The sequence below is a fragment of the Dipodomys merriami genome, unplaced genomic scaffold, assembly GCF_024711535.1.
Source record: "Dipodomys merriami isolate MVZ:Mamm:240054 unplaced genomic scaffold, mDipMer1.0.p SCAF_1, whole genome shotgun sequence".
NCBI lineage: Eukaryota > Metazoa > Chordata > Mammalia > Rodentia > Heteromyidae > Dipodomys > Dipodomys merriami.
In genome coordinates this window covers 81,847,510-81,863,545 of record NW_027202270.1, presented here as the reverse complement: position 1 = coordinate 81,863,545, position 16,036 = coordinate 81,847,510, and the positions used below count along the sequence as shown (strand labels likewise).

General features: G+C 33.0%; 1 protein-coding gene across 3 annotated transcripts in view; it reads right to left on the bottom strand.

Annotated features, from left to right (window-relative positions):
• Positions 1-16,036, bottom strand: part of Dpp10 (dipeptidyl peptidase like 10) — a 1,479,312-nt gene that overhangs the window by 60,293 nt on the left and 1,402,983 nt on the right. For all 3 annotated transcript variants that reach the window (XM_070024402.1, XM_070024396.1, XM_070024410.1), the window contains exons 14-19: positions 11,745-11,836; positions 11,328-11,375; positions 7,050-7,171; positions 5,790-5,837; positions 303-401; positions 127-196 (exon numbers count right to left, since the gene is read on the bottom strand). In XM_070024402.1, coding sequence (XP_069880503.1) covers positions 127-196; positions 303-401; positions 5,790-5,837; positions 7,050-7,171; positions 11,328-11,375; positions 11,745-11,836 — 479 coding nt within the window. The remainder of the gene's footprint in view (positions 1-126; positions 197-302; positions 402-5,789; positions 5,838-7,049; positions 7,172-11,327; positions 11,376-11,744; positions 11,837-16,036) is intronic.

Below are 16,036 nucleotides of genomic sequence, written 5' to 3'. Positions count from 1 at the left end.
TTCTTTGAGGAATTCCATACATAAGACTTCTATTTTTTATTTACTCAGAGTAATATAATGTGAGGCATGAGGGAAATGGCAAAAATCTTTTAATACCTTTATTCCAAAAATAAACAAAATACTTACATTATTAATAGAAGAGCATACTGGTTTCGGTCCATAAAATCTTTGGGAAAGGACAACTGTAAAGGAAGTTCTTTTAAAGAAAGAGCAAAATATTAAAGATGGACAATCATTTATATGAAAAACTGTAAGATGCAGAGAAAGTTGATTTGAGTAACATAATGTGTACAAAACTTTACCATAGTCGTCAATATGAAGGATTTTAATTTCAGGTTTTGTTGTCTTCTTCTTCTGAATAACTTCCCTTAGCATGGAATTATTTTCCAATATAAAATATTCTGTGAATAAAAAAGTTATCATAAAGCCAATGCATTAATCAGGAGTTAGTGTGATATCACAAAATATTTTGCAGCTATCTTTTAGCAGGCATTGTGCTAAACACAACTCTCACAATTTGTCTTCTAAATTATAGCGACAATTCTCCAAGTGGACTTGCTTATTTTCTTGATTTGCTTTCTGAATTTGCTCTGATATATAACAATGACCATCAACATTTTCAAAAAGAAACTCTGAATCCATGACTACTTTGTTTTAGAAAATTTGAAAAAAATGTAAAATTATCTAGCACAAAATAAGATAAAATTTGAAGTCTCTAAAAACCAATAAAATGCTTAGATGTTCCAGGCACCCATGGTTCATGCCTATAATCCTAGCAACTCAGAAGGCTACGATATGGGGATTGTGGTTGAAGGCAGCCTGGCCAAAAAATTCCATGAGACTCTTATCTACAATGAATCACCTCAAAAAGGCCAAAAGTAGAGCTGTGGCTCAAGTGGTAGACTGTTAGCCTTGAGCAAAAAAGCTTAGAGAAATCCCCTGGCACTGAAATCAAGTCCTAGGACTGGCACAAACACAAAAACAAATCATAACAACAACAAAAACATCTCAAAATGAGGAAAAACTGTTAACCAACAAATGACATTGATGATAACATTCCTAGATAAAAAGCATTAAAAGAGACTGCAACCAAGCTTCACTTATTAAGGTGGAGAAAGAATGACTATGTTACATATGCCAAAAAATACTATGGAATGTAATAATATGGAAATTGAACAACCGAAGAGGAACCATATAGTTGCTAGGATTAAAAGATTATTAGATTCCAGAGAAAAGTTTAATGGAATTGACAATATAGTAATTAAAAATGTAAAATGAAAAAAGAGCATGAAAGGAGCTTTAGTAAATTTCTGGCATTTTGATTTATATAGCATTATATTTATAGATCTACTTGGCAAGAATTTACATTCTAAAAACAGGAAGCTTCAATCAAATCTATTTGAATATATATGTGTGAGAGAGAGACAGAAAGACAGAGAGAGAGAGAAAAAGACAGAGTGGAAGCTGAGAATGTGGGACAGAGAAAGATACCCAAAGTGTTTGAATATTTAATTTTTCCTAGATAAGACTTTTATCTTTCATTTTAGGGAACATAGATATTTCTATGAGATGTATTCTGAGATAGTATATTTCTTCAGTGTCATTTTTCAAAGGATATTAAATTTCTTTCAACTTAGGATATATTTAATAAAACATCTGAAATTTTTATATTGAGCACTATTTATAGACTCGATCAATTAATTCCTTTATCTGTAAAAGCTAGCTTTGTTCATGGTTCTTCCATGGTCTTTTGTTTGCTTGTTTTCTTTTAATATTTTGTATTCAAGTTTGTTGTCTGTGAACAGAGCCTGTTTCTCCTTATAATACCTTCCTTGCTTGGTGTCCAGGAGAAGCTGTGTATAACACAGTGCTGTGTACACCACACACACTTGAACTTGCCAGTTCTGAGGAAAGATCAGTCTTTCTTTCATCATATGGGCTATTGTACATTTTTCAGATAAGCACTCAAGTTTTATAATTTCCTTTCTGTCTTTATATTGCAAGGTAATTATTACTACAGTGGTATTGTATTTGTCCAATGTATCAAATATATTTTTTCTAAACCCTCTGAGATGTCTGTATTGCATGGTAAAACATAATGACTAAAGGTGAACAGTAGGTTGCTCAGGTATCATCAGGTCATAAAGTATTATCATATTTACAAATTACTAGGTCTGATTTACTAGTATTTAGTGAAGGAATTTAGCATCTAAGCTTTTGAGCAATTTGATCTTGCTTTCTCCTTGTGTTTTATTCAGAATATGGATAATTCAGTTCTTCTATTTTCTGAAAAATAAAGTCTGTTCAAGCTTTGTGTTAATTTAGTAAACAATGGTGAAAGGAAACACAGTTGAATTTGTGAGAAGAATGTTAATTATGAATTACAAATATTTTATAGATAATAGAATATTTATTGCATTACTTCAGTTTTGATTCATTTTTTAAAATCAGTGTTTTAAATATTTTTTCTACTGTATCTTTTGAATTGCTTACCTTCTGTTAAGACATATATTGTCATTTTGGGCACTACATATGCAGTGTGTAGATGCAACACATTTTATTATTGGTGATTTGTAATTTTTTCTTGATCTCTTTTATGTATGGTATTTGAATTTTGTTGAGATTTATTCTGCTCTAATTGCTTGTATATTTTTAAATTCTTTATCAGATTTTGAAAATAGTTATTCTTTCATCACATATTTTACAAGCCCATGCACTTCCTGACGCTGATAAAAAAATATCCTGGATGTAGTGATTGGCCAATCATTAACCAACGTTTCAAAATCACCATATCTTTTTCCTTTTCTTTTTTATTATCAACTCTATTTTTGTGCATTTTCCATTAATTAGAATAATCTGACAACATTATTTTAATAAAGGGACCACATTGATGTGGGTAGGAGGAGCACTGAGATGTGGAATGACATAAGGCCTGTCAGAGTGGCCAGGACTGAAGGACAAGTGGAGACTATTAGACTCCTCATACATACACTCATGGAAGTGGTTGTGGGAGAGGTCAACACTGACAAAATCCTGATTTTCTGCTAAGTTGTGGCAGACAACCTGTGGGAAGATAATCACAAAGCATCTTCCTTCCTCTCCAGTTGTCAACAAGATTGGCTTCAGATGAATCCACTTTGCAACCCCAAGGTAACCAACACAAGTCATCTCCACAAATGGTTTCAAAGTCAGAAGATGAGGAAGAGAAGGACTAAAAAGTTCAAAGTGATTCTGGAAGGACAGTAGTTGAGGGAGCTGAGTAATATGCCACTAAACTTTAGTTACAATATCCAATCCTATGTTATTTGTAATATCTATTGCTATGACCAATAGATTTGTTTCAAAATTTTAATTAGACTTTTCCCCAGTATTAAGTAGGAAAAGAAAAAAAAAGATGTAAATGATGGAAGTCTTGAGACTGAGTTATTATTTTTCCATAATGTGTTTGAATTTATACTTTTGCATCAAATTATAAGGGCCTCTATCATCATCATCATCATCATCATCAAGGTAAAATTTGTATGCTACTAGTTTATCAGTAAAATTTATGTGATTATCATTTACCCTGCTTTCTTGATAACTACTAAACTACAAAGTTTTCCAAATGTGTTAAATATTTCATTTTTTTCCCCACTATTCTCCTGTCTTTTCTACTTCCTGTGGTTCCCAAATGAGTTATGACTGACTCCCTGGTGCACTTACTTTCATTAACCCAAGATGTCATTGTGTGGTAAATTTTATCTCCATGAGTAATTGTCCTCTAAAAAGCTAAGAAAGCACCTTATCCTGGGTAACCATCCACTTTTTAATTGTTCTTGATCACTAGACAATCAGAGTTGGCTTCTGAAAGGAATGATCAGAAGCTCTCCCTCAGGAAGACATGTTTCATAAATTTCAGCAATGTTATGAAAAGTACTGTCTTGTAACAGTAGGATATATTCATATTAAAATCTTATCAAGTATTTCCTTTTAATTACCCATTGTTAAAGGCAGAATATGCATTGTGATGCAAATAACTGTCATCCATTAAGAGCATCCTATGACAAATGTATCTCATTATACTGCAAGCATACTGGTTTACTTGACTCCCAGGAAACTGAACTTAGTAATTCACTATCGTAGCTCTCACGGGAAGTAAGGGGTAGACCCATTTTACACAATGATTTTTCTGTCTACAAATTTTACCTATTTTATTAATCATAGTGTCATTTTTATCATTATTTTTTACTATTCGTATTGAATGGATTTAATTTGTTTAATATAGTCTCTTAAAGACATATATAAAATACAGGGATAAAGGAACAAATAGTAACTAAACTATGTTGAAAGTAATACAGCCATAAAAAGGAAAGAGCATGCAATTGGAACGTGTTTTGGTCTAGTATAGCTGGTAAGTCAATATATGATATTATTTGAGAGGTATGAATTGTCTCTTTTTCCAAAATGACACAGCATTCAAATTTTTAATTTTATATCTGTATATCTCTAATTCAATGCTTCTAAGATGCATACTTTGCAAGTGTGATAGTTTGTAATTACTGCAATATGATGATAGTAAATTTACCATTATATTGCAGAATTACAAACTATTCTAGAGTCAAGCTGCCTAATTTGATTCTTGGCTTTGCCATTTCTCTTTAAATGACTCGTTAGCTTATTTAGTCTCTCTATGACTCATTCCTCATTTATAAGCAAAAGATAATATAATTTAACAATTTGGTGAGGTTTTCAGGATTAAATAGTTAATTAGTATAAACCTCAGATTATAGTAGATTGACAAATCATTAGAACATAAAATTGATTAAATAAATCTAAATAAGTAAAAGAAGGAAATAAAAGAAACAAGTGAGAAAATGTCAGAAATCCATCCTGATATATATTTCTAATATTAGGTCATATTTAGTGTGTGTGTGTGTGTGTGTGTGTGTGTGTGTGTGTGTGTGTGTGTGTGTGTGTGTGTGTGTGTGAGCATGGTGCTGTTCTTAGGGCTTGAACTTGGGGCCTGGGCACTGTCTCTGAGCTTTATTGTTGTTCACCTGGAGGCTGGTGCTCTACTTCTTGACTACAGCTCCTCTTTTAGCTTTCTAGTGGTTAATTGGAGATGAGTCTCATGGACTTTCCTAGCCAAGGTGGCTTCAAACAGTAATTCTCAAATCCCAGCCTTCTGAGATTCTCAGCATTTTCAGCACAAACCATGGCAGTCCAGCTTCAATGATATATTTATTATCTATTCTATGTATGCTGTTAAACACATCACTATCTTATCAAAGTAGTCCTGGCTTCTGTAACATTGCTTGACAATGCAGTTATTCAGTGAAATAAACAAAGAAAAAAATGGATAAAAATATAAGTGAATTGAAATGAATGTATAAATCTAGAAGATATAAATATCTGTAATACATGGAATCCAAGTTAGTTAAAATAATAATCTATTTTCACATGTCCTAAAAAGTAACTGTTCTTGAAATACAACCTTTTGGAGGCCCAGGAAAGAATGACCAACAGTACTAATGTGTAAAAAGCTGCATTGTACTTGCTGCAGCAATTACTGATTAATTGGACTTAGGTGACACAGACATCTTAAATAGATCAACCCTACTCTATAACATATCTGGAATCACTTGCTTTATTGCTTCCCTTACAAATATAAGGTCACATTTATAGTGTGCTCCAGTGTGCCTCCTGTTTGGTTTTTGAGGTAGTGTCCATAAAGTGTGACATAAAAAATAAATAATATAAAACCTACACATAATGCCAAATATAACTAAGTGGTCTTCTCATGTACTCACTTGCTACATTGTCCGTGCTATGGAGACTGACCACTGGGACCCTTGGACCTAAAGTTAAAAAATAAACATTATAAACATTTTTAGATACCTAAGTAATAGTTACTGGAGAGGTTACATGGCAGATTTATTTATTTTTTCCAAATGGGAGTGGTAAGGTAAATGACAAACACATTAGATAGATTCCATCCTTTTTTATGAGTACTTCCTTCAGAGAATTAATAATACATGGGGAAGGAAATTATTTTCAGAAACTTCACTAACATCTCTCTCACCTCAGTGTTCTTTCTGTCTTTACTTCTATGACTTTAGCCAATCCTATGTGTTGTATTCTTCTATCTCTAGTCTTTAAGAACTAGTAAGTGATGTTTAGAAAGCTGATTCATGACTCATTCCTCATCTGCTCATCCAAGATAAAACTCTGTTTACCACTCCCATGAAAGAAAGAGTGCAATGCATAGTTGAAATATATTCACAAGATAAATGAAAAAATATTTGTGGCTAATTATAAATTATAAAAAGATATGAATGGGAATTCTCAAATATTTACAGTAGGCTAATTTCTAATTATGTTTCTATGTTATCCTAAGAAGCCCTATTTAATATCTAATGGCTAATTGCTAACCTGATTTAGTACCTTTCTTTTTATCACTTTACATATCAAGAAAACAATAGTATTATGCTTTCATACACAGTACTAAATCTTAAAAACAATAACTTAAGGTTTAAACTGAAGCTGTAGCCTTCAGTTGATCTTGATATAAGAAACTCAGGAATTCCGTCTCATCTCTAAGAAATACAATTCTATACTATGGGGAAAAATTCATATGACATTCTAGAGGGACTGTATGGCCATGTACGACACAGCATTGGAGTAGGAGTGGGGATGATGTAACTGCTCAGAACAGAAGACCAAAGGAATAAATTCAATTACTAGAGATACTAAACTGCTTAACATACAGCCATTTTCTGACAAAATTCTTGCTTTCTTTAAAAAATAGGAAATTAAATTATTATTATGTAATGGCTTTGTCAATAGAAATATATGCATTTACTTTTATAATTTTCTGAGATTAAAGTAAGCTTATTGTATTTGCATGCATTCACCCACTCCCAATTTCCATTTCTTGATGAAATATATGGATATAATTTGTATCCCAGTCCATCTGTTATTTAGAAACTTTAAACTCTATCGATGAAAGTAAGATATTGATCAATAAAAGAAATAAAATAAATGTTATCACTAATTATATATTATCTTACCTTCACAGAATAATAAGAAATGTTGATTCATGGGACTAAAACTGGCGTCAAAATATGTACATTGTTCTTTCATAAAGTTACACGAAATACATTGGCGATTCAGTAACCCTTCAGTAGAGGCACTAGAGAAAGAAAATGAACAGATAGAAATGGAACTCTTACAGGCACTTGGGGCATGCTGCTTCCACATTTGAATAGCATGCAACACAAGTAGAAGAGCTACAACAGAGTTCAAGTAGAGCTCCTTCTAAATTATGATTTGCTCTACGCAAGCAGTTCATGTCATTATTCATGTTAAAACACACTTTTTTCTTCTCTGTAAAATCAAAATTATGTATACTTGAATGTATTTAATATGCATAGTATGTGGTTATAAATAAATTGACTTCCTTGTCTGTTCCCCGTGTTTTCTTTATAGTTACGTTATGTGCACAGTCGTCAAAGAGAATTGCGTCTGATCAGCCTACAATGGATAAACACATGGACAAGTGAAAATGAAACTCCACTGACAATGAATTGATGTTAATAAACAAGTGGAAAAATAGAAAACCAATTTCTTTCAATGGAATTTCCCATGAGTACTAAGTAACTATAACTATTAGGTAAAAGAATAAGTATTTCTAAAAGTCACATGAAATCAAAGTCATGATATTCTAAATTCAGCAATCTAAATATTAGAATTTAGTGTGCTATATTTTGCTTAAAAATAATTGCCTTCAAATTTTCATAAGGAAAATATATTTTTGTGTGATTATACAGTTAATGTTAATAATAATATATATTTTAAAATATTAGAAGAGCAAAGAAAAGCAACCATCATCTTTATCTTACAGGAAAGTTAATTAAAGTTAGAACATCAATAAATTCACTCAAGATTAATTTTTCTAAACTGAAGTGTTTATTTTTTATCGATAAATTAGAATGCAATATTATGGTAGAAAACATTTTAAGGATATTTCCTTTTAAAACAATAACTAGACAAGATATTTATAACAGATTGAAGTGGAATAAAACCTGATAACAAGTCGTTATGTTGAAAAACGAACTTTACAACTTTGGCTGGGGGGAGAGTGGGGTGGGGGAAATGGGAAGGGCTGGGAAGGGGAAACACAAAGGAGGAGGCAACAATGCTTGTTAAGAAATGTACTCATTATCTTTCCTATGTAAGTGTAACTCCTCTGTACGGTATCTTCACAATTTTTTTATTAAACATATTTTTATTGGAAGGTACTGTACAGAGGGGTTACATTTATATGAGTAAGGTAATGAGTGCATTTTCTATCGAGCATTATTACCTCTCCTTTATTTTTCCCCTATCATCCATTCCCTCTCTACCTCCCCAACTTCTCCCTCCCCCACCACAAGATACAAAGTTCGTTTTCAACATAGAATCTTGTATATCTCATTGCTACAATGGGTCAACTTGTATCCTTATTTCAGCATTTTGTTATTTCCCTTCCCCTCCCCAAATTAGAAAAATATATATACAAGATGCAGAGCACTGGAATCAAACATAGTGAAAACAGAGTTTTCCAACATAATCTTATTAATAAGCATTTTCAACTATTTGATAAAAACAAAATCAAAGAAGTTTTTATATCTTCACAATTTTTAAAAAAAGAAATCTCTCTAAAAAAACTGATTTGGGCATATATTTATGTATGAACAATATTTATGTTAACTACCATATGCAATCTACACACTCATGACAGATACAGTGATGTTAAAATGGGTACAAGAAGCACCAGATACCAATCAACAAGGTATTATGTGAAGGTCTTACAAAGTCATCATTTCACAACTGGAACACAACTGAACTGATTATCATCCACACTTTTCCATGTCTAGTGGAAGCACTTAACATTTTCATCTTTATTATGATGTATCAGATAAACATGTCCATTAATTTGGTTAATGGACTATTTTAAGTTGAACAACTTAGTTTTGTTGATTGCAGTCACAATGTCATAGCATCATCTGCACAGTAAGCCTAAGAAATTGTCTTGGTCATCTAAAGCTATTCAGTCAAAAAGATGTAAAGCCTTTCTCTCTTCTTCCATAAAGCTTTCAAAAATCCAGTTCCCAAGAGATTTACTTTGATACTTTGTCATTATTTAGAATACACCATTGCCAAGATGAGAAATGCAAATTTTGAGACAGAAAAAATATCACATTAAATATGGTAACAGTCTGATTCTCTAGGGAAGTCTTCTGCCATACATTAAGTTAACTAGTGATGATTTTTATAGCCTGAGGAAGACATTGATTGACTTTTCTGGGTTAAACACTAACATTATCTTCCAGTCAAGCAAAGTGACATTTGATGAGCTATTTAAGGGGAAATTTATGGGTGCTACATTTTTCTTTATAACACAGTCTTCTATACTTGTACAAGTCATAGATGTTTTGACTACTCTGCCTTAGTCAGGGGTCACAAAAGGCTAACTCACAAAGCTGCGGGGTTATTGTGATTCAAATCAAATTCCAAAGTAATAAGGGGAAAAATATTACAACACTTCCTTTTGCTGATTTTGAACAAGTCTTGTTTTCTGACAAATAGTCATGTCTTCTATTTTTTATGTGTAAGAGTTTTATAAGTTGCAAGAAATAAAATATTGATCAATTGTTTGTCCATTTCTATGTATTATTGATGTCTACCAGCATGAATCACAAAAGATAAACTTCCAAAAAGATAAACTTCAGGTCATCATAAAACTGAAGTGACCATTTCTTTGATGAACACTTCTGAGCTCAAATTCAAATTGCTATCTCTTAACAGCCAGCCTGTTTTCCTCTGGTCATTAAATTTGAGAACATGGGTTCCAACAGGACTGAGAGAAAAGACTAAGAATGTGATATAAGAAAATGACATATGGGAAAGATGATAAAGAAACTTTGCTTCTGATGAAAGAAATCGATGCATGAATGAGTGTGTGGGTAAATTAGACAGAGATAAGATACTTTAAATATGCATTTTTACTCTTAAAGGTAATGGTGATGGTCTTCAAACATGAATAATTTACACTGAGAATGTGACATAGTGCTTTTAACACTTTAAAAATGGACCTGTGGAAAGACTTGGAAAAAATTATATTAAGTGAAGTAAGCCAAGCCCAAAGAAACATAGGTCCCATGGTTTCCCTTATTTGCAATATCTAGTATATGTGTCAAGCAGAAAAGGTCAGATAAGGGGATGTTAGGAAAATGAACCCTAAGATATGTATTCAAATGTTTTTTTTTTCTTTCATGCATTTGTTTCTTAGGCATTTATAAGATTATTTCTTTGTTGCTTTGTATGTCCCTCCCCCACGGTATAACCCCTGCTTTCACTGTATTTGATGTCGGTATAATTTGTGGAGGGAAGGGGAAAAACAAGTCATTTAAATAAGGATACAGGTAGACCCGTTGCAACAATGAGAAGTACAAGTTGTCATGTCGAAAACAAACTTTACAACTTTGGTGGGGGGGCGGGGAAGATTGGGTGGGGGTTTGTGGGGAGGCTGAGAAAGGATGGGAAGAGGAAACAAAGGAGGAGCCTACAATGCTTGACAAGAAATGTACTCATTATTTTGCCCACTTAATTGTAATCCCTCTGTACAGTATTTTTACAATAAAAACTAAATAATAAAATAAAATAAAATATGGCATGCGTCATTAAGGGAAAAAATGGATCTGTGAAAAGGAAACTAGAAAGTTTATGCATATAAAGTTGGACTTAATAGGTTGTTTCTAGCCAAGAAAAAGAAGTCATTATTGTGAGGTCTTGTGAAAGCTTTCTTTGTAAGCAAATTTAAAGCTAAATAGCTATGCTCTTAATCCCTTCAAATGACTATAGCTTTGCATTTGGGAAAGCTGGGCAGGTGGAAATATTAACACATTACTTTATTTTATATTATTGTATTTATTTTGTGATATTGGGTTTTAAACAGTTTTGAACATGTTACACAAAGAATCTACCACTTGAGCTACAACCCCAAGCTACAACCCCAATTTGCTTTCCTTGTAGTTAGTTTTTCAGAGAGGGTCTCCCACTTTTCCTTGGGTTAGTTCAGAACACTATCTGCCTACCAGTGCTTCAGGAGTAGCTGGGATTACAACAGTGACCACCAGACCAGTCACATTACTTTATCTCAGCTAAGGGCCATTCTTGACAAAAACAATACTGTTTGGCTGACTTCATATTGAAAGTGACATCAGACTTTTCCATGTTTTCATTGTTTTGTGTGGATCAGGACTGAGAAGCCATTCTATGTCCAGATATGGTTACAATCCACCTACCTGTACAGCTGCCTTCCTCTGGGAGAAAATTCAGTGCTCAGAAAGTAGCTGTCCCGGGAAGAAAAAAACCCAGGCATTAGAAAAAGATCTATTCTTGTCACAGTAAGATTTGACTAGTATTTTCTTAACCATCAGAAAACTGACAAAGCTTATTCGCTTATTCAAATCAAAAGAATTGATCCAGCTGGAAATTGTCTTTTTTTTCTTTTTAAACTCATCAAAATTTTTCTTTCAGTTTCTGAACATGTATATGCCAGTGTGAAATGTACCTGAGTGAAGAATAGATAAGGTTCTTCAATAAAAGGCTATGGTTTACATGGCTGGCTTGTTTATACTAGAGGCAGAGTGAGTGAACTAGCAGAAAGGATTACATTTTTCAGCAGCGACTACCAGTCTGACGAGAACCAAAACACTCACAGTTTTTGAGTAGTTTCATCATACGCCAAGATCTTTATCACTTCCCAGTTTCCGGATGTTAGATGCCGCACAGTGATTTGCTCACTTTTACTCTGGAAAGAAATAGAAAATATTGATTTTCTTTTAATTTAAACAGCATCTCCCTGGTAAACACAAAAAATATGGAGAGCCTGTGCCATAGTCAATTCTTTAATTCTCAGCTCACATTCCATTTCCTGTCCTAAATCTCAAGGATGAACACATTACTTGAGATAGAGCAGTGCCTTTATTACAGTGTGATGTGATAGAAAAACCATTCAGAAATCTCCAGGTTGAGCACATTATTCATTATTCTGGAAGTATTTAGTACCAACAGGAGATTTACATGGCTCCCATATACATGATGCTTGCACAACCTTATAAAGAACATCTCAGAACACAGATTGCTGCAAACAAATAAGGAATGCAATTATCTTCTTAAATGTTTCCATGTATGCTTTAAGATTTGATGCTTTTCTGCAATAATTATTTTAGAGATGAATTTGTCTTGCTGAATCTTGGTGTTTATGGCCACAGTTCATATTCATTACTGTTACGGTATGTGATTGAAAAATGCCGGAAAATGGACATGTTGGAACAAATGTATGCTCTTTTCTAAAATTAATAACATATTTTCAATGTTTTTTTATCTGGACTTCAACTCTATTTTTTTCAATTTTACTAGTACATAGGATGTCATATGATGTTTTAAAATACATATACATTGCATAATACTGGAATAGGGTAATCTAGTCTATCTCAAACACTTATAATTTATATACATTTTTGTAGACATAGCATTTTTACATATCTGGTACACTGTGATTCATTGATTCATTGTTTATTTCACTAATAATTTATTTTGTTTGTTTTCTCACTAGGTTTCCATTACAGTTATGTTTTGCTTTTTACTCATTTTTTGTTCAAAGAACTTTATTTTTTCCTATTAACTACCATAGCATAGTTTTCATTTCATAATCAATTGATTTCTGCTCCAAGCATCTGTATATACATCTTTCTGTCTACATTGGTTTTTGTTAATAGTTTTTTAGGTATTCAATTTTTTAACTTAATTTTGCTGTTCTATTTTCATTTTCTAACTACTTATGGCACTGTATTATAGTCTCATGACAGATTCTCAGATAAGGTGTTACCACCATTCATTTCTTTATTAATATTTTATAAACTTTGGAATTTTGGGTTTGAATTTTCCCCAAAATTGTGCAGTACAAATAGCTTTTAAGCTTTCTTTTAAGAAAACCTATTAACTATTTATTCTTAATTTTAGGTTATTGTATTTACGATCCTAGACTTCTTTTTTAATAAGAGTTTTATTATGGAAATACTGTACAGAGGGGTTACAGTTACATGAGCAAGGTAATGAGTACATTGCTACTGAATATTTAGTTTCATTGAAATCTGTTGTAAAATTATTGTGTATCTCAAGCTTTATTAAATTTTAGGGTTCATTTGGCTCACTTTAATGGAGAATACATAGTTTCTATGTGTTTCAGTGTTATCTGTTACTATCTTGTCTTTTTTGTGTTTTATGGTTCTTAGTAATATAAGTATATTTCTTTTAATATGTGCTCATGTTTTGGTTCTGAATGTTATGATATTAGGGTATTTTCCTATCTTAATTATTTTGTTAAACATTTATATTGGATTATTTGTAATAAAAAAGCTACTAAAACAGATTTTCTGGTTTTGATGTGACTTTATCAAAAGTTCTTTTATGTTTTTATGTATCTATTTTGAATAAGATGTGTAGCAGATTTTCTCCTATTAAGTATGTTTTCCTTCTAAACTTAGATTTTAAGTTTTCTAATATGTATAATCCTAGTGCTATATTTCTGCTTTAGCTTTACTATATATACATGTATATGTATATACAGATACATAAACATGCATATACATATATGTACATCTGTACACTCATGTATACATTTATACATATATGAATGTATACATATATGTATGTTCACATATATAATATATATAGAAAAAAGTAAATATTATATATTTGTTTCTTCTGGTCCTGGGTTGAACTCAGAGCTTAGGGGCTTTCCCTGAGCCTCTTTGGGCTCAATGTTAGCATTCTACCACTTTAGCCACAGCACCACTTCTGGCTTTTTTCTGAGTAATTTATTGAAGACAAAAGTCTCACCCAACTTTCCTGCCCAGGGTGACTTCAAACTGGGATTCTCAGATCTGAGCCCCTGAGCTACAGGTGGCCAGTTTATTTTTACAATAATAGCAGTGCTCTTATCTCTCCAAAGGCCTTCATCAGATTTTAAATCATTTTTGTTATTTATTGTTGATGCATTATAATTTTAAATACTGTTTGTCTCACATTTTTAATCTCCCTTAAGAATTCTTCTAAATCATCAGTTTTTAATCTTTTATCATTACCAATTGTAGTTTCTTATTTTAATGAATTTTTAATTATCTTTATGAGTTACACAAAGGGTTTCAATTAAACATGGCCATTTGTGAATCTGATGCAACTTTTTAATATTTTTATTATCTTTAAGTAAATACACAAGAGGATATCAATACAGCATGTCAGTTATAAGTAAAAGTATCTTTTTTTTTTTTTTTTGTCAGTCCTGGGTCCTGAACTTTGGGCCTGGGCCCTGTCCCTCAACTCTTCAGCTCAAGGCTAGCGCTCTACAACTTAAGCCACAGTGCCACTTTCGGCTTTTTGCTTTTTGCTTATGTGGTGCTGAGGAATCAATCCCAGTGCCTCATGCATGCAAGGCAAGCGCTCTACCACTGAGCCACCTTCCCAGCCCAGTACAAAGTATCTTGATCAATGTCACTCCTTCCTCCACTCTGTCTTCCAAGCCCTGCCATCCCATCAATTACCTGGTTACATTTCCACATATGTAAATTGCCTTTATATTCCTTTCTTTCCTCCTAATTCTATTCTCCTTTAATCTCTCTCCTTGTTACTTATTATCATATCTTCAGAATTCTCCATTTTCCTTTGTCTACTTTCAATTAATTTGTTATAATTTTGTGTTATTTTCAATTTATTATTGAAATCTGTCACTTTTTAATTTGTAACTTCTTTTTATTTTATGAGGAAGCTATTCCTAAAAGTGTTTAAATTTGTGGGGCACCCATGACTCATACCTATTCAGGAGGCTGAGATCTGAGGATCAAGGTTCAAAGCCAGCCTGGGCAAGAAAGTCTGTGAGACTTTTATCCCCAATTAACCACTAGGAAACTAGAAATGGTGCTGTGGCTCAAGTGGTAGAAGGCTAGCCTTGAGCTGAAGAGCTCAGTGACAGTGCCCAGGTTCAGAGTTCAAGCCCTACAACCAACAACAACAACAAAAAGTGTTTAAATTTCTCACTTGATGTATAAATCTATATCTACAAGTGCTCATTTAATAATACTTGATTTGCCGGGCACTGTGGCTCACGCCTGTAATCCTAGCTACTCAGGAGGCTGAGATCTGAGGATCATGGTTCAAAGCTAGCCTCTGTAGGACAGTCCATGATACTCTTATCTCCAATAAACCACTAGAAAACTGGAAGTGGCGCTGTGGCTCAAGTGGTAGAACGCTCGCCTTGAGCTGAAGAGCTGAGGGACAGCACCCAGGCCCAGAGTTCAAGTCCCACGACTGACAAAAAATAAAATAAATAAAAATACTTGATTCATGCAGTTCTCTACTTCTTAGTTGTTTGGGTGGGAGTATTATGATCTATTGAAAAAATACTCTTACTTTCAGTGCTCCTAGCATAGTAACTTTTTAATCTATGGTTGGTCATATTTTGTTATTTGGAAATATATAGAATTTTTCAGAATGGGCATTCGTTATGTTCAAGAAGGATTAAGTAGTCTACTAGTTTTTCTCTTGCTAAAGCTCTAAGGAGCATCAGAAGGGGGCACCATTAGGAATGGAAAGTGTCTTCAGGTAATCAATGAATAGCTTTCTCTGTAAAGTTCTGTAACTTTTTTTAATAAGTTTTTTATTGTGAAAATACTGTACAGAGGGATTACAATTACAAGAGCAAGGTAATGAGTACATTTCTTTTCTTTTTCTTTTTTTTTTTTTTGTCAGTCGTGGGCTTGAACTCTGGGCCTGAGTGCTGTCCCTCAGCTCTTCAGGTCAAGGAAAGCACTCTACCACTTGAGCTACAGCGCCACATCCAGTTTTCTAGTGGTTTATTGGAGATAAGACTTTCATGGACTTTCCTGCCCGGGCTGGCTTTGAACCACGATCCTCAGATCTCAGCCTCCTGAGTAGCTAGGATTACAGGCAT